Source organism: Cucumis sativus, chromosome 4 (assembly GCF_000004075.3).
Source record: "Cucumis sativus cultivar 9930 chromosome 4, Cucumber_9930_V3, whole genome shotgun sequence".
Classification (NCBI taxonomy): domain Eukaryota; kingdom Viridiplantae; phylum Streptophyta; class Magnoliopsida; order Cucurbitales; family Cucurbitaceae; genus Cucumis; species Cucumis sativus.
Genome location: NC_026658.2, coordinates 24699176 through 24722298, shown reverse-complemented (window position 1 = coordinate 24722298; position 23123 = coordinate 24699176). Strand labels below are relative to the sequence as shown.

Sequence of the window (23123 nt, the reverse complement as noted above, 5' to 3'; positions counted from 1 at the left end):
AATAAAACCAAGACTCAATTACTGAGGCGAAGTCATCTAAGCTTAAATTGAAGTGATTTTGGGCCTGATGCTGAAATGGTCGAAGCCCAAAATAATTTTGTAGAGAGATTGAAGCCGATTATCTTGGGCTGGGAAGTTATGGGTTGAAATCCAGTTCCTACAATATAGCGGTACGCAGCCACGCCACAGTCACTCCCAACAACAGCGTATCCCTCACGCGTCAAATACGAAAAGCACGTGTTGTAATAATGTTAAAACCATCTGCCACGTGTCCATGCTCACGCGGCGCGAACGTTCATCCAACGGTGAGAGTCAAATCCACGTCATCATCTACACGCAACCACAGCTTCGGCGAATATTCGTTACCACACGAATTGAATAATTGCTATATTCGTTATAAGCACGGCAGAAACGAGAGCCCCTTTTGGCACCGTTGAGCGTTTTAAAGGTCGTGAACCTAATAGGTCATATCTTTTTATTTTTCTTCTTTCTATAAAATCCCTAATTTGTTCTTCTTTCAAACTTTCCTTTCCTCCATTCTTCCCCCTATATTCCAGAATTTTGATGGCGATATTTTCCTTCAATTCATCCAAGTCTTGCTCGATTCTCGTTTCAATTCCTTTAGATTTCGTTCATCTTTTTTCTCCGAAGCTTTTTCGTTCTCAGATTTTTACGCACCCTTGTAATTCTAATTGACGTCTATTCGAGGGAGGAGCCACCGTGGTCTGTTCTAATGGGAAGACGTGAGTTCTTCCTTCTTTTCTATTTTTTGCAGTTTGATCGATAATCGATGTTATTTTGTTGTTTTTTTTTCTTCTATGAGCTGAATTTTTATGGTGTTTCTTTAGTTTTGTTCCTTTTCATCATCTGTATATGGTTTGACTTTTCGTTAGATTTGTTTGGCGGTGTTGATTGTTATTCTGGAATATTGTGTATCGTTGGATTCTTATGTGATTAGCTCGACGAAGTTTTGATGTTTCGTTTTGGAAAATTTTGATTGCAAGGATTTGGGATTGACGTTGTCTTGTCCTGACAGGTAAAACTCAGCGAAAAAATTCTCCAACGGTGGATAGTGATGATGATAGTAGTGTGAGTTCTTCCTCGACTATGCGGTCCGATCGAATGTCTGTTGTAGGGATTGAGGATTTTCATTTTGACAAAGATACTTTACTTGACCAAGCTCTTGATGCTTTATACGAGAAGAGGTATTCTTGCAGTTCTTTATCGATTTTTCATACTAATTGTTCTTAACTTCGAGAATGAAAATTGATTCAACTTGCCCTGTCGTTAGTAGCCACAGCTGTTGTTGTCGTCCCATTGTAGTTTATAACTTTCTTATGCAGTTCTTAAATTTGGAATAAAGAATGTTCGACTTCTGCAATGCAGGGGTTCAACTAGAGAGAAAGCGCTGGCATCGATTGTTGAAAATCTTGGCAACAATTTGCAATATCAATTTGTGGAAAAGAAGTACGTGCTCCAACTCTTTCAATCTGTTTTTCTTGTTTATTGCTTGGCATAGTCTCCTTTGATTTTCCTCGGGTACTACTCCTGAGAGTTGAATGATCGCAGTGTTGCTTTCATTCATTTTCTTGGTTCAACGTAATTAGTTTTGTGGATTGAGTATAATGTAGTTTTGCTGCTACAATAAAAGAACTGCTCTAAGTGGGGGAACGATAAAAATGAGAGATTTGAGAGAGATTTTGTATTGAGAAGAAACCGTTTTCACCTTTGTACTCGAATTAGAATATTTTTCAGGGAAACCAACTAATAGATGGACCCAAAATTACTGCGTGTTCACCTATTTCATTGCCGCAATTGCATTGCGATATTGAATTTTGACAGTTTTCCAATCAAATTTCTCCTGTACCTATAATTTAGACACTAATTTATCATTTTACCATTTCATTCTTTTGTGAAGTTTGATTAAATTAAATATTTAGCTAAACACAATGTAAGAAAATGAAACTAAATTCCCCTCCTTTTTTGTTATGCATTTTTTCATGCAATCATCCAGCTAATAGAGATATATGTTAGGTCTTATTGAGGAAAAAGAAGAGGAATAAAGCATATGCATGTTGATTGATTGCATTTTTTCTTCCTTTGGCCAGATTTGCTACTCTGCTTCACCAGTGTCTGAATTGTATAAAAAAGGGATCCAGCAAGGAAATATCCTTGGCTTCTCATGTAATTGGTAGGTGTTCGATAACATTAGCTTTCCCAATTACTATTTATCCATATGCAAACTAGTTATATGATCATACATACTTTGTAGGATTATTGGCTTTAACTGTGGGCGAGGGAGACAATGCTCGGGAAATATTGTCAGAATCAATTCCCTCAATTTCTCAAGCTCTCAAATCTGGCTCGGAGTCCTCAAAGATATCGGTATTTGATATTTAAATTCAAAATAACATGATGATATTCATTTGGCTGATTTGCATGGGATGACCAATTTTCTACAGCTGCTCGAATGCTTGGCAATTATCACTTTTGTTGGTGGAAATGACATAGAGGAAATTGAACGGTCACTACAGCTCATGTGGCAAGTAGTCATTCCCAAACTAGGACAAAATGTATTCCCTCATGCCTTTTCTCTGGTATCATTTTGTCTTCCCCCCTTTTTAAATCAATATGTGGATGTCTATTTTAACTGTTGTTGGTTTGTTGTCTGCTTTTCAAATTTTATAGGTAGTTGCGGTCAGGCAATCGGCAGCTATCATTACAGCTATGGTGTCTTCATGGTCTTTTGTCCTTACAACTATGGACGGGTTGAAACTTAATTCCAAAGATTGGCAAGAGTTAGTAAATTTTTGTTATGCACTTTCCTCTTTTCTGTTAATTTACTATTTAGTTATTTTTTTTATCCTTTAATTCTTTTTCTTATCCTTTATTTTTTGTAATAAACCTGATCTTCTGCTACTGATTTGAATGTGATTGTTAATGGGTCAATGTCATAATTTGCATGTCTGGCATGAACTTTGAAGTAACACCATCACTGGAGTCCATTGTGTTAATATGGTAGTAAAGAAATATTCACAGTTTTATGAAAATTTGGTAAATAAATATGTAAAGAAATGTTCGCCTTTGTATGACAATGTACTGTGTTTTTGTTTTGTTAGCTTACTATATTATGTGATCAAGGATTAAAAATATCCTTTGCTACATTAATGTATCCATTGTATATCCATGAATTGGATGGTTTGACATTGATATTGAGGATTAATCAATATTTTAGTTAGTTTTTACTAGTACACGTAAATCTTAAAAAGGAAAATCATCTTATCAGTCTTGAAGATATATATTTGATAAGATCAATTTGAAAATATGTAGTATAACTTAATTTGGAAGTAAAAACAACCCAACTGTTAAGTAAATGATTTTAGGATTAATTATAAATATATTTGTTGATATGGATATATCCTTGTAATTGAAATGTATTTGAGACTGACATCAATATTTTAGTCCTTGGATATGATTTTTCCCCTTGATGGGCCAATACTCTTTCTTTCCAAAGAGAACATCGAAGGTGCTACAGTATAAAAACCAAATCAATGTGTGGAGAATCCTTACCCGCATAGTATAGTTATTAATTTTCCTTCTATAAAGAAGCGAAGACATTTATTTTGACAATATATGCATGTAGAATTGTTGACTAAAGGAAATTATTATACCTCAATTATACAGATCAATATCATTTTTATCAAGTCTCTTAGACAAAGACGACCGTGCTGTACGTATTGCTGCTGGTGAAGCACTGGCATTGATTTTTGAGATAGGCATTTTGGAGAAGTTTTCTGCTGAAACTAAAGGATCAACTGATGGCTCCACCCTAGAGGGAAGTAAACCGCGGGAATGGTTTATACATATACAGGGACTGAAGGGAAAAATCTTAAATCAAGTAAAAAACCTCTCGATGGAAGCTGGTGGTAAGGGTTCTGCTAAGAAAGATCTCAACTCCCAGCGGAATACATTTCGAGATATTTTGGAGTTTTTTGAGGTACACAAAGATCGATATTTATCTCTTTTTAATTTTTTTTATTTTTATGTCTTTTTCTTTTTAGTCTCATCTGATTATCTGTTCTGTAATGTTAGTATGGTTATTGTCCTGAAACTTCAATGAAGATTGGAGGTGATCTGTTGCAGACTTCGACATGGACTCAATTGATTCAGGTTCCTTCATCTTTTCCGTTGTCTAAGAATACAGTATAAACTCTTCGTTTTCATTTTGTTTCACTAAAACTCTAAATTCTTACAGTTGAACTTTGTAAAGCATTTTCTTGGGGGTGGATTTGTCAAGCATATGCAGGTTAGTTTTTTTTTGCCTTCTAAACACACATTTTACTTTTACAAGGTCAATTTATTCTTAATCTGCTGGTAAAATTCCTGTGATCAATAGCTTTCTAATATTCTCATATTTTTTTCCTTTTCTTTTTGTTAGGAGAACGAATTCCTTCACGATGTCTTTGGATTCACTCCGAAGAAAAAGTTTCCCTTGGACAGCGAACATCGGATATCAACCGCCGAAAAAGTTAGTGGAGCATTAATTATTAACTAATTTATTTATTGTTGAACGTGTTTTTTTTAATATGTAATTTATATTCCTTGCGCATGGCAGTCTTGTTTCCTCTAATAAACGTTTTTTTAAAAAATTACAGAGGATGTTCAAGTCACCAAATTCAATTGTCAATAAGGCAAGGACTCAGCATTTGAACAAGCAGCGAATGTTAGTTGAGGTAATTTCTGCACATTACGAGATTAGGAAGCCATTTTCCTTCCTTTTTTAACCTAGATGTTACTACTACTAATCTTATGTAATGGCTGTCCTCTTGTGCTACACAATCTCTCATGCCTAAAACTAGATTTGTTTGGATTATATATATATATATATATAATGTTCTGTTCCGTTTGAATAATTCTTTTGCACGTTTATGTGTGCAGGGAAGAAACATTGGACACTATGCTGTAAACGTGGGAGAGTGAGATGTAGAATTTTATTTAATTGTTGAATTGAATTTAGATATTGAGGAGAGGTGTGTTGTTAAAGAGAGGCTGGTGGCGAGCTTCCACTTTTTTCTCTTTGTCTATTATCATCATATTCCAAAGATTGTAAAATAGTAGGAATTATGATTACTCGCAGTTCAATATTCTCATGCTGTACCCTCTCACTTCGTAAGTGTTGACAATTCACACTTAATTTCCATATAGCATGTAATTCACCGTTATTAGACTGTTTATTTTGTGAACTTTTGGCTAGAGGTCATTGCCATGTTTAAAAATGAGCCTGCCCTCTAATAGTAACTAATCTACATGTTTCAATACAAGCATTGTCCGAGTTTCGTATTAAACCCACATCTTTTGTATTACTCGTATTAATCAATCTCTGTTGAAGTTTCGTGTTTAGCGTGAGTCATTCTTTTTTTTTTTTTTTTTTATCTTTTGGGGTTTTAATTTCATCAATTCCTTTTACGAGTTTAATTTTATTCAATTCAAAACTAATTTCCACATGGTATCCAAATGTTACCCAGAAAAGCGACCGACTACAGATTAAATTATTCAGAGCTACAAAATTAAGATTCTAACACGGCTTAGAGAGTGGACCTATGGAAGCTGTTTACGTATTTGTACATGGGATCGTCAGCTTTCTGTTGCGGAGGCTAGAATGCCCTTACTCTCTTACTCTTCAACCTCACTTTCCATGTTTTACCTCCAGTCCAATGCCAGAACAAAGTCATCTTTCCAAACTTGAGATGAGTATAAATTACAAAATAACTACAAAGTTTGTGTCGGCTACATCCTCTTGCTGAAGACATTCTATTCAACTGATTGGGAAGCTGTCTTCGATAAAACTAAGAGATCCCATTTGAAAACTGAATTCAGTGGATCGGATAAATTATAACTTAGAAACCAGACAATCCAGCAAAATGCTTTTTCATGGCTCTATCCTTCCTGTGATGGTCGCCGCCTCCTCTCCTTCCACGGCCTCTGTTTCCACCTCTTCCCCCCCTGTCTGAAACCTCAGCCACATTTGGTTGTTTACCTTCTCCTTCAGGCATGCCTGGAGCTGCTCCACCTTCCCTTTCCCTTTCCCTCCTTCCTCTTCCCCAAGACTTGCGTACATTATCTCTTGGGTCTACTGCAGAAACATCAGGTTGGCTATCCTGCTGAGACTCTGTCAGTTTTTTTACTGCACCGAGGGGTAAGTTGCCTCCGCGTCCAAGTCCATAAATGAGTTCTTTCTGAGCTTGAGTTACCAACGATGCCTCATCAGAATTGGCAACTGCAATTGACCCTGCAACTTTGTAACTATAATTCTTACCATCCTTGACGTAGTACTGTGGTGTTCTTCTAGATCCCCACTTCGAGTTGGGAGCATTTTGGGCTGAGCTTCCATTTGTTGAATTCATTGAGCTACTTAAATGGGAACTTGGCCTTTGACCTACCAAGTCTTCATTATCTTCTGTAGCTGTCTCTGCTATGCTAATACCAAGATCATCAAAAGAGTCATCATACTCATCTTCATACTCATATTGAGAAATTAAAGCTGCAGTTCTCACTGAATCTGCTTCATTTCTACTGTCAAGGGTCTCTGAGTACGGCACATCATCTTTAGACTTCCGCACAAATCTGCCAACAGAAGTTGATGAAACTGAAGGGCCTTCAGATGGTAAATCTTTACCACGAGAGACTTGATCGGTGTAGGGAACTGTTGAAGGCTCAAACAGTTTTCCTTTTCCTTTATCTTTCCTGTTATTAGCAGTCGCACTAGAATTGGGCACTGGCATTGTTTCTAAGGAAGTGTCCAAGGACAGAAGATCAACATGAAGAGTTCCCTCAAGGATTCGTTGAATCACTTCTTCGGGATTCTGATTATAAGCTACCAGACATGCAGCTACAAACCCACTGCCATACTCAGGGAAAAGATCCTTTATTTGACAGATTTTCGACTCCAACATTGCAGCGTCCTCATCTACTTCTGATATGTGGCTTATCATAGGGGCCTTGGAAAGAGATGGATCCTTAATACCAGACGTGGGGGTATACATAACTATCGTTGATAGATAATTAAATTGTTCATCATCGACAAACATCCATCCTGTAGGAATAGAAATCGGCAATGCAACTTATGTCATAATGTTATTTCTAGCTAGAAAAGAAAATAGAAGTTGTTCGTCAACATGATTTTTCGTTTTATGGCCCATTCTTTGTGCAGGCGTTGAGTTGAGCAGAAAATTGAAAATGATTCTATTTCCAAAATGCATTGAGATTGTGCAATTGACAGGATGGAAAGCTCTAAGCTTTCTTATCTCACAAGCCACTGGAACTAGATCCAACACATACCATGCATAAGATTTCCTATGGTCTAATGATCGAATATTCCAAGCATGAATAGTTAGCAATATAAATTGCCAATAATGTTACGCTTTAACTTACTTGTATATTGTAGCACTAATGAAGGTTTGATCAACTTAATCCAGAAAGCATACCTTTCTTTCGTAAACTGTTGATTCTGTTCATTGTGGAGTGGTTCTTTTCCATATGCTGGAGAAATGTTTGACCAAGTTGTTTATCTGAAGCCTGTTGCGAGATTCCATTGATTTCTCTCAAAGTTTGAATCAAGATATCTGCTCTTATGACAGGATCTTCTACATTCGCAGGGAACATCTTCATGGAGACTGGAATAGGGAGGTCATTTCCAAACACTTCGTCATCTAGATAGCAGATTTCCAGCAGTTTCCAACCAAAACTCACTATTCTTAATGCTAGCATTTTCAAACTTGTTGCAACATTAGAGATCATTTCATCTCCTTGGGGCATGAGGACAATTTGAAATCCCTGCTGTAAAGATGGAAGTAGTAAATCATGCAACCTTGCTAACATTCCAAGCAAATCCTCATTCCCGCAGCTGCATTAACATTGATTTGGGGGAGAGAGAAACTACATATTCAAATTCAATTACAAACTTCACCAATGGAAATCTAGAAACAGAATCTTGTATCAAATGAATAGTACCTTATTTCAACAGCAGAGCAGAAGAATATAGCTGCCAGTCTGTATGCAGTGACGAAAGAGTCCAGACTGACAATTGCATCATTGATAAAATCAATCACCTATCCAGAAAATCAAGTTAGTGATTTCTACAATACGTAGTGACATAGATGAAATGATTTCTGCTCTTGCGCAAAGAATGCTGGAAATGAAATAAATAAAGGTTCAGCTTCTTGATCATAATAAATTTACACACATAGGAGAGCCTCGATGTAATATACAACTATTTCCCCTCGGTTCAAGTTCACGTACCTCCAAGAAGTCAGCTTGAAGCTTACTGTACCCACTTCCTCCATGGCTACTCGAGGAGAAGAGAGTCTGCATAAAAGAAATGGCGAGATTTCCTTAATTAATAAAGTTCAAATCAAGGTCTGTACGTCACAATTTGCACATGGAACTCCATAAGATGATACTCTGACACTGCCAGGGAAAGAAACAAGAAACTAACCTAAAGCAATTGAATTCCATAATCTAGTGGGTGAGACTTTATTTTTTAACCCAAAAAAACAGCACCGTTACCTGGCATAGACATGCACATTGATGTATATACCATTCAGAGTGGTGGAGCAAAAGACTAGAAAGTGAAACATGTGCTTTCTTTGGGCAATATTTTGGCAGTATCAGCCATATCATACCAAAGGTCCCTCGCAAATTAAAAATAGCAGATTCACTCACGAGCAATGTGCTTCTTTGTGTAATGTTGTGTCTCTACTTTTATGTATTCCTTGAGGCAAGAATTGATGACCTAAGGTTGAGAAGTCAAACTTCTGGTTTCTCGTGTTCAGATAACTCGGTTTTGCAGACCAATGGGCCCAGAAGATGAGTTTTGGTATGTGAAGAATTGATTGTCCCTTTTCACGTTTCTTTGCTTTGCCCTTGTTTCATACTTGTCAAAGCCACATGCTCTCTTAAAGGTTGGATTTAAATCTTCTCAAGGACTTCGAACCCCCTTGGGATCCTTCCAATTTAACCACCTTTCACTTTCATTCACACTTTTAAGTTACTTAAAGATCCACCTTTTCAAACGCATCAATGCCAGATAGAATTCCCAAAATCTCCCTTCTCTGGTATCATACAGACAATGCTCCCCAACGAAGGTGGATCACCCGCTCAAGAAAGAAAGAAAGAAAATAAACCCTTTGTCTTCAGTGTATTAGAGCTCTCTTTTGGTCTATTTGGCGAGAGAAAAAAAAAACCCTTGGCAATAACAAACGAAATCCTTGGTTATTGAAGCTCCCTTTTTTGGAGCTTCCTTGGTGAAAAAATAGCTCTCATACCCTTGTCCATTTTTTTCATTCTAATATAACCAATTGGAACAACCTTTTGTAACATCCTCTGGTCTTGTGATTGGCTTTCCTCCCCCTCCGTTGTAATTTCATATCATCTATGAAATTGCTTTCTTTTTGTTTTTGGGAAATTGTATATTATCAAATTGGTTTCCTTTAACCAAAGCAATAGGATCTTGGACAACGAAGAAAAATCCTTTCACTAGTTTCATTGTGTTTCCATCTTCTTCTTCTTCTTCTTCTACTTTTTTGGCGTTCTCTTGATAATTTGTGGTTTAGTTACTATTATTCTATATTCTAGCTAAAAGTAACAAGAAAATATCTTGTGAACTCCTCAGCTTGTGAGGACATACCCCGTACCCCATCCGATTCTTGTGCCCTTCTTATCATCAAAGAAATCTTTTATTTCTCGTCTTAAAATAAAGATCAATTAACTTTTAGCTGTAATAGGGTATCGCATCACAGAGGATTTCCTGGAATATTCACTAGCAACAAGACATATTAATTAAAAGAAATACCTCAAGAGATGAGCTGCACCTTTCATGCATCATAGAGACAATTCTGAGGAAATGAGATATAACTGATGGTAAAGTTTGATGAATACTAGGCTGGGATTTTATAGCATTGTCAACCTGGAAAAGTTTAAATGGCAATTTCAAATATCAACTCAAAATAGAAGAGTAGCATACAACATTTCATTACAAATAGCTAAAAACTTCCAGTCTCCTTTTTTCATTTAACGTCTGAGAATATTTTGCTGAGATTTTAAAACATTTTCGACCTGGAAAATCCCAAGGCTATTTCTGAAATTTCTACATGCATAGAAGCATGCATACTGCATTTCATTAAAATGAGCTAAAGAAATTATATTCTCTTTCTTACCTCTTATTTCCTTTTTTTTTAAAAAAAAAGTAAAATTATTCCCTTACCTAAATAATATGCAGCTAAAGCATCCACAAAGTAAATAATAATTTAAAATACAAATATACACAATTTTTACAATCAAACAATCAGCAGACAGAAGTGTATGCAGTGCAGCCTGTTCTCAATTTCCAGTGTTGGTTTCATAAACAATTACTCATCTGTTTTCTTGTTGGAATTATCTCTTTCTTGAGGAGATAATTGCTATAAATTATAGGAATAATTGCAAATCTAGCAAATTAGATTCAAAATAATAAAGTATATAGCAATATTTTAAAAAATTTGCAAATATAAAAAATTCTGCCAAAATTTATTAATGAAAGTCTATCACTAATAGACCATGTTGAAAATATTGTTTTATCACAGACCATAAGAGTCTGTCATCCATAGATTTTGCTATATTTACAATTTTTCTTAAACTGTTGCTATATACTTAATTATTATTCATAAAATTGACAACAATTATAATTACCCTAAATTATAACAATCTAATAAACTTCCAAAATCATTATAACATCACCTAGAGACAAACGATCCACTATAACATCTAAAAATTCCACACTTGAAGTTGCATCCATATAAATGTGAATTACTTTGAGAACTAGTTTAACCTTTAATCATCCAATAGTCCGAACATCCAAATCAGTAGAGTACAAAACTTTGGAGACATCACATGATCGTTATAGGATGAGAACCAACAGGAGCTACTAAGAAAGATGATTACCAGTATTCTAGTTAGATCTTCATTCTCGTGACTATATATAGCACATATATCAAGTAACTTTGGAAGGTCAAGCAACTTCTTTTCCTGCAGAAGGACTATATGAAAAATTAGTGAACAACAGGGCACCACTATCACAAAATTGATAGAAACTCAGTTTCACTGGCGAGATGATGATTCTAGGACGCATTTGAAGTTCTTGAGAATAATATATCCTCTTAATCAGACTAAAATTATTTTAAAAAAGGTCCACGTGACTCTACCAGCAAACTGTTAGTACTTGTATAAACATGCATAAACAGTCCGCTGGCTACCATAAGAGCGTAACCAGGTCCATAACAGCTACATCATATTTCATCTAGCTCATTTTACTTCAATAGCTTATGTTATGTCATATGTAGCTGAATCTTCCAGCTTTCATCAGATTGGATTTGTTGTCGAAACAAATTCAAAGGCTGGGCTTACAATAGTCCCAATAACTTAATAACATAATGATGGGATAAAAAATTAGAGATAGTGTTTACAGTCACGCTAAACAATAAAGTGAGAACTATATAGCTGTACAAAGGCCATGTTAAAATAGACATAAAGAGTGAAATTACCTCCATGATCTTTCAAACTGAGGCTATCAGCAGCTCGTGCACCAGGATCCCTATTGGAAGACCTGCAGGAAGAAGGTTTTAGAGGGAAAAAAATATGCTGTTAGCCATTCCGCTGTGCAATCATGCTCAATGTGAATAGGACTCGGTACTTTGTAGTGGAACTTACATGCGGTATAACGCCATGAAAACACGGCGGCTTAATTCATTTTCTCCGACGATGACACCTGCAACTGTTCCATTTGCTCCACGATGGGGAAAATCATACCACCTAGTCCTGAATTTTAGGAAGCTATCGAGGAATTCATGCAAGGAAGTATCCATAGCCACTGTAAGGAATACGAGAGAAGAGTCAGAAGAATCAGTCGACTGACGGATGATTACATTGTATTGCTACCTTTATCAATACATCATAATTATATAACAAGAGTTAATGCATCCTACAAGAAACAAGCACCACCTAGGGAGCACTTTTAAGGAAGAATATAAGGAGATAACCCTTCACCACTGTTTCGATAATACCATCAAAGTATACTCAATATAAACACATGACACCAATCAATAGCAGAATCACAAAACACATGCCCACAGGTTAATTTGAAAAGCACGTGCTCAGAAATGTATTAACAAATACCTTCTCTCCAAAACTCTTTAGCATTCAACTTGAGCAGCCGAGACAACTCCCTGTTCAGAAGGTCGACGACTCTTTGAGATTCAACCGGATCCAATGCTCCTTCTTCGGCACGAAGACCAGTGGCAACAGCCTCGTCCTGTGGCAAGTAATTCACGAAACTGCCACCACTAGCTCTGCTAGATACCCAATCTCCGTTAGCACCCATTTGAATCCTACTCATTGATGGCGCGGCAGTAGAATCGGATGGGTTAGGCAGGGATTGTTTGAGAGAAGTCGAAAGGGTAGGTTTAGGGTTGGGGAGTTCATTTGTGGATTGAATTTGATTCTTTGGGATGTACTTCTTTTGGTCCTTCCTTAAACCCTTGTTTCCATCGTGGTTGTAACGATTAGACATTCTGGATTCAGATAGCTGCGTTGTGTTGGTGATTAGATTGGAAGAAGAGAGAACCGAGTTAAGAGGAGGAAGAGGAAAAGGAAGAGGAAAAGGAAGAGGAAGAGGAATCGATTGGCTTCCTAATTTATACCTTTCTTCGGCTTTGTGATTGGTGGCTGGCGACTGCCAAACCGAACTTGGGTTCGGAATTCCACTTGGACTACGACGAGCGGAATCTGGGTCTTTGAGAGCTTTTTCGAATGGAAACCACTTTCAAGTTCTAATCAAAACCATATTTTCTTGAGATTTTTGTTGCAATGATCCAATCATCTTTTCGCAAATACCTTTTAGGATTAAATAATGATTGTTTTGCAAATATCTTTTATGATTAAATACTGAATACTAAACACACTACATTTTACAATATATCATAATATATCGTGTTAGGATATGAGATGGTGTATATTCTTGCATAAAACGTTAGGCTTCATATTGCTCTTTTGCAAGTAGAATGTCGAATTTTGTAAAGAAACACTATTTTCTATAGTAAAAAATTCAATTTCTTTCCCTAAATTTGAACATTTATTTTGTGTGGATGGGTATCAAAACTATACCTTAGAACTAATAGTATAACTTTATAGATTCCAATTACTAAACTCAAGAAAAGAAAAAATAATTGATTTTTTTGTAGTAAACATACATAAATATCACATTGTTGAGTCGAACAACAAAGAGTTGTAAACCAATGTAAGGGGTCAATAAAGTATAAAACTTCAATTTCCTCAGCTCCTAGGATCAAACATCTTTTGGGCATAAAAACATCGTACAACTAAAACAGGAAAGAATTAGAATCTGACATTACATGTGCATGGTATAAATTAAAATGCATGAAGAACTTTCTTGAACAGCAAACAACTCTCAAGTTGATTCCGATACACTCCTTGATAACCAAGTTGGCTTCACACAATCATTACTTCTTTGTATGTGTGATTGTTGAGTCAGAATTGGCTGCTTCACCTGAACAACGAATGCATTTTCATTTCATGTTTTTTAAGGGAAAAGAAATATTTTCTGAATTCATTCAAGCACTCTGAGAAGACCTTAGTTTCAAGAAAAGTAAGCACACGAATGATACACAAGAAGCGACAATCCTAGCAATAACAGTCAAAATTTGTATGTCCACTACAAAATTTACACTCTCGTCTAGCTTACAAAGATGATTACATCAATGAGAGTAATCTACATTGTCCCATTTAATCAAACCCATTCGAAGTTTGTTTCTTTGGGAAGAACCAAGGCAATTAGGCTATCTGGTGGACCTGGAGGAATTGAGAGCAGAGAACACGAGTCCTGTGAATATGGAAGTATAAAGAGAAGCCTTGTCCATAGTGATTTAGTGACCGGTATCTTTATTACTCCTGCACAATCCCTCTGCTTCAAGTACGATACAAAATCTTGAAACTGCCAAGATTACATGGTATGTTTGTTAAAATATACTGCATATCGCAATAATGATTAAACAGCCATGCTTGTATTTCTAAAACAATCACATGATAAAGATCATTAGTCACCAGGAAAACGATTTGCAAACGAATGAGACAAATTTGAAACAAAAAGATGCTTACTCCTTTATGGTCTCCAACAGAAGATGGGGTCAGCTGACATATCTCCCTCTGTAGAAAAACATTAAAAGAGGGAAATCGTTAAAAGGGGAGATAAAAACGGCTTTGCATCTACTAGATCTAAACCTAGTTTACCCCTGTTCATAGTAGCAATAATATTACAGGCTCCAGTGAGTTTCTTTAATCTTCTATTTTCTTCATTTTTTTTAATCCGACTCTTTAAAAAAATCCCATTAGGAAGGATCTTCATGCACTTACTTTACTTGGTGACGTGCTGGTGAAAGTCGACTTCACATGCTTAAAATCTGTGCGCTTGGTCATATCTAATTTTGCAGGCCACCTGCACCAAGAATTAAGTAAAATTCCAGCCAAACAGATTATTAAATCAAGCAGAAAACATAGGACCAGAGGCGTTACTCAATAGGTTCTGGACCAGCATTTAAGTATTTGCAAGTTTGGGAATCCACTCTCTGTGCATAAATTGAACAATATTGAACCCCGCTTTTACAAAGTGCTCCTTTCCATTGACACTGAACATGCTGGCTGCAATTTTCTACTTCACTGGCTCCTGTGGCAGATAAGGGTGGAGGTGGAGGCGGAGGGGAACTGGGTGGAGGAGGAATGTTAGGTGGTTGTGAGTGAGGCAAAGGTGGTGGGGATGGAGGTATAGGAGGAGGCATCTCTGGCTGGGAAGGTGGTAGAGATGATATTGAAGGTGGAGCAACAGAATGGGGGAAAACATGGTCTAGATGCTGCATCGGAGTTCCTTGTATCTGAGAAAGAGGTGTCACGGAAGCGGGTAAAAAGGGAGGGCATGCAACAGAATTACCTGGATAAGAATTAGGTATAACATTTGGTGATATTGGATTTAAAGGCAAAGGGTGGTTTAAACCCCTTGCATCCCAAGAACTGTTTGGAGGAGGGTATGGAGATCGAACAAATGGAGGTGGCTGCATCTGAGGTGGAGGTGGTGGAGCGGGAGGTCCCATTGTTGATATGGGCAAGCATGGAATGGTTCCAGACACCATGTGACCACCTAAATAGAATTTCAAACCATTAACTGAATAAAGTTGCACAATTTTCAACAGTTCCTTCTAGTGTGTGTGTGTGGGTGGGTGGTGGTGGTGGATTTCACCTTGTGGATGATCTATCAGCACGTTTTTTTCACAAGCATCAGTCTTTCCAACCCCTATTTCAAGCATCTCTGTATGACCAGAAGGAGCCCAGCTTGACTGATAGGAATATCCACCTTGCTGAGGTATTGCATGATTCTCGTGTAATATTCTGGGAGATGGAAGCTCCATAGCACAACTTTCATGGTTCCTCAGAAAAGGTGTTGCATGGAACCTTCCGGGTGAACTGTTCAAATAAACAAGAAATATTTCATTACAGGCAATCCAACCTCAACAACATAATGTAGGAGCAAAAAAGAAGCAAATAGAAGACAGCCGAGTGTAATTGAAACTAGGAAGTAACAGCTGACTAACATGATAAAAAGATCCCAAATGCTTTAACAAAATAATCAAAGGTGAGAAACAATCAAACTGCTAGCTCTTCTAGGGGAGGAGGGGCCTGAATTCCATGCAAAGGAAAATTCCAGGGCAACCACTAGAAATAAATAAAACGAAAAGCTCCTGAAACATAATGGAAATATCTTCTATCAACACAAAACGACAAGAGAGAGTTTATGAGGGAAAAACCTGAATTCTATTCGAAGGAAAATTCCAGGACAACTACGGAGATTCTTCAAGACAGTGATAGCAGCATCTACACTACTGCACTCAACAAACCAACCACAGCCCACCTGTACACTTGCTCGAGTCATCCTCACAACAGACCCAGTATTGCTGATGGCAAGATTACATATTCTCATCAATTCCTCATCAGTGACAAAAGGAGAATTAAAATTTGGAAAAGAAACCCAGAGAGTGCTAGTAGGAGTTCTGTCTTCTTCCCTCATTGATGTATTGCAACTTCCAGATATGTAGTTTTCAAAATAACTTGAATTTTGATTGATGTTGTATTTTGCACGCAGTGTATAAAGCAAGGAAGATAGCTCTGACATTCTTGTCCTGAAGTTAGGACTCTCTGGTACCATTGGAGCATGAGGTGACCCAACCATACTACTGGGCATGTTCCCAGGATTGTTGCTTCTCATGTTACCACCACCAGGGGCACAAGCAGATCTTCCACCATCTAAATAAGGAGGTGCAATATTCATTTGTCCTGCATTTGGAGGTGTCCAGTGAATATTCTTTTCCCTTCGATGTTGTCTGAGATGTGCCATTACAACTGCAGCTTCTTCCGGAGTCTCAAATTCCATCAGCAATGCTCCCTCGTTGCCAAGATCAGAGACCATGTATGGACCCTTGTTAAGTACTTTCCTTGTCTCATGCAGAATCTCATCCTTCACCCAGTAGCTCAAAACATTTCCAACATATACATGCGAACTGGAACCAATTGCAACCCCGTGAGTGGAACCCCTAGTTCCTAAACCAATATCCATGAATTTTACACACCACTGAAATTGTCCACGCATATATTCACGTGCCCTTATGGCATCAATGATGTGACCATATTCCACCACTGCAAACCTTTTTAATGGAAAGAAGAAGAAATGTCCAATGTAACCAAACCTCTCAAATTGATACCTTATGTGACCTTCAGAAACCTCAGGGCCTAAAAGGCCCACCCATAGCTGTTTGGAAGCAGAAAATATATCCATGGCTGATGAATCTCCATCAGAAAACCACGAACTCTGACAAGTTGTAGAACTACATGGCACCGATAGTTGATGCCTAGGAGGCACAAGATCATTATTGATATCTCCAGAAGACAATCTCTGAGCAGGAAAATTGTGGTCAACACCTGAAACTTGATTCCCATCAATTGAATGCTTTGTACATTCAAAAGAATTGTGCTGCAGGTCTAATGATGTTTTTGCATAAGACAAATGATCGTGCTTGCTCAAAGGATCCAGTGACTGGGGCAAACTTCCATGTAGCAAACCTCCAGGCTCCTGAACATCAAATGCCATGGATCTCAAGCTGCCAGTATCAAAATCAGAACACGTGGTGTGCTTGCAATCAATAGGAATTGACGAAAAATGCTGACCAGTCACTTTATTATTGAAACCATCTTCAAGGGAATCACAATGTCTCAATTTTCTCCTTTTATCAGATAGTTCAATGGAAATTTCACCTCTATTACGAGTAGAATGCTTCAAGGAATCAGACATTTCCTCATCTATATTTACTTGAGTATCTTCATTGTTCATTAACTCAGAAAATGATTCAAAAATTCCCTCCAGAGAAGATGCTATGTCTGCTAAAGCTCTAAAGGACGGCAGATCACGAAGCCTCTTATACTGTGTAACCATCCAGTTTCGAAATGATTGATCTTTCCCCATAACCTGCATTCAAGAATCCCTAGTACAATGATACGTGAATGAGAGGGAAAAAGGACAAAAAAGTCTTGCATTATTAACCATATGTGAGAGTATATTCCTTCATTAGCTCCAAAAGAAGAGGACAAGTAGTTAATCTACCGATAGGCGATAGCTAATGGTTACTTAAAATTCCGTCTTAAACAGTGATCATGCGAACCTGGATGCTAGTGAGCAGTAGTGTGTAAAAGCAATCAAACAATCAAAACCCTAAAAAGAAATACCCATAGTAGACTGGTTTTTGTCAGCAAATATGGTTGTTAAATGTGATCGTGCTTCTTTAGAGCCTCCATTTCTTCTATCATAGCCTTATCACATTGTGCTAACTCCTAAATATTTGATACATGGTTAAACCATAATTTTTGTTTCTCTCTTACATTCAATGGTATAAACCTGTCAACCACATTGTTCCAACCTCAGGTAATTTCTCCAACAACATCTTTTAAGAGACCAAACTTGATAAATAAATAACTTTCAGTGAAAGCAAAAATACACAGCCATGACAGTGGAGTCTAGAAGATTATTGTCCGAATGTACAAGGCTGCAGAAAATAATGATAATTTAACATAAAGAAAAATCATTGTAGGCATACCAAGCTCAGCATGCAGTTTCTTGAAACAGATGATGCATCACCGGAGAAGTGACTACTGACTGAAACTTGTTCCTTAGCATCATCCTTGCAGTATTTTGGGCTTGTCTGGTTCTCACTTCTTTTATCCAAATGATGGGTGATGTCAACATCCAGCCCAAGCACAATCTGATTTAGAAAATACTGCCCGTCCTTGTGAATTCCCTCGGCAGCCATGTTGAAAAACTCAAAGCAAGCTGCAGCTAAATTTTTAGGGTAATGGAAAAATAGCCAGAGGAGACTGATAGCACGTAACTTGGAAAGTTTAATCACAGGCAAAATATTTTCATCAGTATACTTCTGCTTTAACTCAGTGAAAACATCTGCAGAATCTTGAAGTCTAAGAGCTTCTTTATCTACAATCTGAAATATATCTTTTCCCTCAAAAGATGACACAAAAAAGGTGAAAACATTCTGAAAAACTTCAAAGCAAATGCCTCTGATGACAGATGATGTAGATGCCTTAGACATGACAGCAGCACAAATATCAACTAAACCAATAATACAAGCCCTTGCTGTCTCAAACGCAACATTATCAACATCCTCCCCATTACTTATTATTCCCAAGCTCTGATTGTGCATATTGATGATAACTTTTGTCGCAGCTTCAAGAGCAGTCGGACAATGAGGCGCGTATCGAGGAATAAAGTCAGCCACAATACGCTTCACACTGGTGCACCCTGAAAATTAACAGGCATGTAGAAACTCAGATGTGATAAAGGCCCAAGGGCAATAAATATGACCAAATACATTCTTAGGCTAGCAGTTGAGATTTGAGCTAAATGTCTTATGTTTCACAAAACAATTTTCTAGTCCGTTGATTTCCTAACCTGATTCGAATTCAACACTAAAAATTCTGTCAGTTGCTTGATAGATCACACTCTCACATGACACTAATGGCAGTATGGGGCAAAGTAATACCTAGTTTGGGATAGCGGTGGCTGTGAAAATAATTGTATCAACAAAAGCATAGAGGTTAAAATGAGAAATTCATCTTTTCAAAGAGCAGAGAGTTGGGCGACGGAAGAAGTTAGAGAAATGGGTAGTGGGAGGTCCAAAGGCAAAAAAGAAAGAAGTGTTAAAAGCATTGACATGTGGTTGGGCAAGATGGAGTGGGAAGGGTTTCTTTTTTATAAAACTTTTATAGGAAAAATGAAATGAAATAATAATAGCCATACAAAAACCAAACCTACAAAAAGGGAGGCAAACTAAAGAAAAAAGGGCTTCACCTATACAAGATAATGTCTATAGAGTAATCACAAAAGATCTTCATAACTGAAAGCCAAAAGAGAGAAATATGAAATCAAAACTTCGTTATTCGCTCACCCCAAAGATCCCACAATGAAGTACACCTCAAGAAACTAAAAAAAGAGACCTTTCTCATGAATGGGGAGATGGAAGAGAAACTCCTCGCTCATAGAAGTAAAAGATCTGGGATTGGCCAAAGCTGTGATTTGCAGGAGCATCGAGAGTTTTTTGTATTATCAATCTAGAAAACTCTGGAGTGTACGATGAAGTAGTGAAAGGATTAAATGGAAGTTTTTTAAATATATTTGGAAGAGACTCCGGATTTTTTGGGAATCCACTCTCAAATGTTACTATTAATTAGATTGTACAAATCAAAGAGTTGAAAAGGTGATCTGTGATTTTATCTAGATTAATGTACGATCAGTTTTTTATTTTTTTTTATAAGAAACATGTGTATTCATATAACAAAAAAGAACAACCTAAGGACAAGGGGCAAGAGGGCCCTCCCCAGAAGAAACTAAAAGATGAAAGTCTTCTAATTGTTGAATATCATTGAAAGGCTATAATTACAAAAGTGTTTGGTGTAATTCGTACTCCACCAAGAAGTTGTGTGTTGCAACACAGTCCAAAAGGAATCAAAAGAATTATAGCTATCTTAAAAAATTCTTCTATTCCTTTCTTTCCAAATGCACCACAAAAGGGACCGAGTAGCACATCTCCGTAAGATGTTTCCTTTCGGGCTATAACCTCTAATGTTGAGCCCTTCAATCATCCAGTTATCAACCTTACTAGGAAGACAAAGCTCCAAATCAAAAATTCTAAACAAAGTGTTCCAAGCTTTCTTAGTAAAGAGAAAAACATAAATAAATGGTCCAAGGTTTCCTCTTCTTTGAAGCAAAGGCAACACATCGAGGGGCTAAGCATAGTATACTTAAATTTTTTTGGTAGCTTCTCATGAGTGTTAAGGCTTCTGTAAGCAAGCAACCATAAGAAAATTTTCATCTTTTTCTGAATTTAAGTCTTCCAAATATGACGAATCAAAGGAACAGCAATGGAGGGGATCTCTTGGTTAAGTTAAGAAAAGTAGACTTCGTAGTAAAGTTGCCATTAACGTTAAAAGTCCATTTAAGACTATCATCCCCATCTGAGGGGCCCAAGAACGATGAATTTCTAAAATTGAGGCCACATTGGCAATCTCGTTATCGAGCATATTTCTTCTAAGCCTCAAGTTCCACGAATGAGTAACATTACATCAACATTCAGCCACATAAGCATCCTTATTTAATGACAAGGAGAACAAGATAGGGAATTTGTCTGCAAGTGGCTCCACGCCACACTAGTTGTCCTTCCAAAATCTGATTTTGGTTCATTTTCTCAGCACAAAAGCTGAAAATTTAAAGAAGGTCTCCTTGTGCTTCAAAATATCGGCCCATAATCTATAAGATTTTCCCGTGTTCGGATCTTTAGTAGACCACCCATTCTCCTCTAAGCCGTAAATGGCCACAATTAAACGCATCCATAAGGAGGCTTCTTCCTTCTGCTCCAAAACCATTTAGTGAGAAGAGCAGTGTTCTTTTGCCTAAACGAACCAATCCCAAGACCACGATAACAGATCGGAGGGAGGTACAATCCCATTTGATGAGGTGGGCAATTGAATTAGTAGACCCTTCTGTCCAAACAAAATTCCTGATCATCTTTTCCGATCTATTGATAACACCGGCTGGAGCTTGAGCAAGGGAGAATAAATAACAAGGAAGACTGTTGAGAACTGATTGCACCAGAGTTAGCCTACCCCCTTTATAAGAGTTAGCCTACCCCCTTTATAAGAGTTAGCCTACCCCCTTTAGAAGAGTTAGCCTACCCCTTTAGAAGAGTTAGCCTACCCCCTTTAGAGAGGGACACAATCCTCCAATGTATGATCAGTTTTAACAGACAAACAAAAAAAAGTTCAAAATTGTCCCAGAATCACATGGACGGTCTTCAAGATCAGTGTAAAATGGTGCTTAAACGGCCCCCACTATGCTTATTACTCCTGTTTTAATTCATTGTCGAATAAACTTCATATCTTATTCTGATGGAAATTGACGGAAGAAATCATTTTAAATACTAAAGCAGCATCAGAAAGAAGTACTCCGCTGCATGCATATAAGATACAAACCCGTCTTATGCTGTTGCTATTTGTTTAGGATTTTCTTTGTTAAAAAAAATGCGAGCGTAAAATCGAATCAACATCTAAAGTTTGAAGGTGTCATTGGTTTCTAGCCCAATTTCAAAGTCTACAAGCAAGAACTGTGAACTCTCCAACATTATTCAAATTGCTTCAAGGGAAAAAAAATACCATGTCCTAGCACACACAAGAGGCGTTTAAATAAAAAATTTAAAAAAATCGTTCTCTTGTCTCTGTGTGGGGTTGGAACCGTAACAATATCGGTCTCCAGTTCTTAAGAATTAGGAACCCTAATTCGACACTTTAGATATTGAAATTTAATTCTATGATATTGGAAATGATATAAACTGCAAAGAGGGAGGAAGAGAATCGAACACTGACCTCTCGAAGCAGTGATGAGAGAAAGATAAGCCTGCTCAATATCAGGTGTGGGAGCGCCCTTCTCTTTCTGGGAAAGGAAAAACCTAATTCGCTTAAAACATTCATAGACGCTTCTAATTTCATCTCTGTTCCTTCTCCTGAGGAGAATTTCGGCTTGGGAGAGCTGAGGTGGAGTGGGAGGCGATGGAGCGATGGAAGTCTGGTCCGTCGCTGGAATTTGCGGTGGCGGTGGCTGAGGCAACTGGGGAAGTGGGGGCGATGGTTCTGGAGCTGCTGGTCCGTAGTTTCGCCGCTTCTTGAGAGGCTGCTCCGCGGAGGCCATGACCCAGTGCGAGAGAGGAAAAGTGGCGCGCGCGGTCTTAAGATAAATTAATGACAGTTAGGGTAGGAATTCGAAGTGCCTTCTGGCCCCACTTTGCCTTTCACTCACCCACCATTCTATTGCTTATCAAATCAAAACTACTACTACTCCTCACTACTTCTCCCCATTTCTATGATTCATTTGACGGTGTTTACAACGAAAAAAAAAAGTATCTAGTTAAATTAACATCCATACATTAACTTACTTATAAAAGTATGATTAAGTTAAGTATAATGTATCGAATTAAGTTAAGTATAATGTATCGAATTAAATACTAAGGTTTGATTTGGTAATTATGTCTTCAATTTATAACCAACATCTAAATACATTATTTACTTCATTTTTTACTAGTTTATGTAGGTCTTTTATTAATAATGGGGATATGACGTCAATCTCAATCATTTTGAGGTATTTCATGCGTCCTATTGAGATCACCGAGATTATTAAGTCTTTTACTGGTCTTATGGAGGTTTTTCATGGTTTTTTGTTGTCTTCTATGTAACTCTTGAGTTTTTCATGAGTACTGTTAAGTTTCTTTATAGATACGCTAAGCAACTTATCACATTTGGCTCTCTCACGAACCCATTAGTGAAGAATTCAACCATTATTGACTCATCTTCACAACTTAAGAAAAAAAAACTTGAAGTGCCTCTCCCTTTTTTTAAAAGGAAAGAACAAATAGTTCTATTTA

At 37.3% G+C, this 23123-nt stretch overlaps 3 protein-coding genes across 6 annotated transcripts; 1 reads left to right on the top strand and 2 right to left on the bottom strand.

Moving 5' to 3' along the window:
- Positions 1 to 423: 423 nt before the first annotated feature.
- Positions 424 to 5318, top strand: LOC101221922 (interferon-related developmental regulator 1). Of its 2 annotated transcripts, none has more exons than XM_011655849.2 (13): positions 424 to 743; positions 1037 to 1205; positions 1387 to 1467; positions 2109 to 2191; positions 2273 to 2385; positions 2463 to 2597; positions 2689 to 2798; positions 3685 to 3997; positions 4093 to 4170; positions 4256 to 4306; positions 4439 to 4528; positions 4656 to 4733; positions 4939 to 5318. In XM_011655849.2, exons 1-13 carry the CDS (start codon positions 734 to 736, stop codon positions 4978 to 4980), a joined length of 1353 nt encoding a protein of 450 aa, XP_011654151.1. In that variant the 5' UTR covers positions 424 to 733; the 3' UTR covers positions 4981 to 5318. The 2 variants fall into 2 exon arrangements, with proteins under 2 accessions (XP_011654151.1, XP_011654152.1); XM_011655850.2 differs by having other exon boundaries at positions 425 to 743; positions 2463 to 2573.
- Positions 5319 to 5461: 143 nt separating this feature from the next.
- LOC101221453 (activating signal cointegrator 1 complex subunit 2) lies at positions 5462 to 12925 on the bottom strand. Of its 3 annotated transcripts, XM_031883900.1 has the most exons (10): positions 12732 to 12925; positions 12208 to 12616; positions 11743 to 11902; positions 11577 to 11638; positions 10978 to 11072; positions 9851 to 9964; positions 8299 to 8364; positions 8011 to 8108; positions 7485 to 7903; positions 5898 to 7093 (listed from the first exon to the last, which is right to left on the bottom strand). In XM_031883900.1, the coding sequence occupies exons 2-10, from the start codon at positions 12599 to 12601 to the stop codon at positions 5898 to 5900; spliced, it is 2604 nt and encodes an 867-aa protein (XP_031739760.1). In that variant the 5' UTR covers positions 12602 to 12616; positions 12732 to 12925. The 3 variants fall into 3 exon arrangements, with proteins under 3 accessions (XP_031739759.1, XP_031739760.1, XP_031739761.1); XM_031883899.1 differs by having other exon boundaries at positions 5462 to 7093; positions 12208 to 12923; XM_031883901.1 differs by lacking the exons at positions 11743 to 11902; positions 12208 to 12616; positions 12732 to 12925 and having other exon boundaries at positions 10978 to 11061; positions 11577 to 11627.
- Positions 12926 to 13344: 419 nt separating this feature from the next.
- Positions 13345 to 22436, bottom strand: LOC101209442. The gene is made up of 8 exons (XM_004141355.3): positions 22072 to 22436; positions 18240 to 18955; positions 15903 to 17614; positions 15338 to 15561; positions 14620 to 15238; positions 14461 to 14542; positions 14206 to 14253; positions 13345 to 14041 (listed from the first exon to the last, which is right to left on the bottom strand). Exons 1-8 carry the CDS (start codon positions 22391 to 22393, stop codon positions 13838 to 13840), a joined length of 3927 nt encoding a protein of 1308 aa, XP_004141403.1. The 5' UTR covers positions 22394 to 22436; the 3' UTR covers positions 13345 to 13837.
- Between the last annotated feature and the right edge of the window lie 687 nt (positions 22437 to 23123).

Excerpts from the sequence above, each read along its gene's own strand:
- LOC101221922 (XM_011655849.2), top strand. Across the intron at positions 1,468-2,108 it reads TATCAATTTGTGGAAAAGAA|ATTTGCTACTCTGCTTCACC; the intron begins GTACGTGCTCCA and ends TCCTTTGGCCAG. Across the intron at positions 2,192-2,272 it reads CTTGGCTTCTCATGTAATTG|GATTATTGGCTTTAACTGTG; the intron begins GTAGGTGTTCGA and ends CATACTTTGTAG.
- LOC101221453 (XM_031883900.1), bottom strand. The coding sequence starts at position 12,601 with ATGTCTAATCGTTACAACCACGATGGAAACAAGGGTTTAAGGAAGGAC. Across the intron at positions 9,965-10,977 it reads AAGATCTAACTAGAATACTG|GTTGACAATGCTATAAAATC; the intron begins GTAATCATCTTT and ends AAACTTTTCCAG. Across the intron at positions 7,904-8,010 it reads TGCTCTGCTGTTGAAATAAG|CTGCGGGAATGAGGATTTGC; the intron begins GTACTATTCATT and ends ATGTTAATGCAG.
- LOC101209442 (XM_004141355.3), bottom strand. The coding sequence starts at position 22,393 with ATGGCCTCCGCGGAGCAGCCTCTCAAGAAGCGGCGAAACTACGGACCA. Across the intron at positions 18,956-22,071 it reads TCTCATCACTGCTTCGAGAG|GGTGCACCAGTGTGAAGCGT; the intron begins GTCAGTGTTCGA and ends GTTAATTTTCAG. Across the intron at positions 14,254-14,460 it reads CCAGCACGTCACCAAGTAAA|AGGGAGATATGTCAGCTGAC; the intron begins GTAAGTGCATGA and ends GTTTTTCTACAG.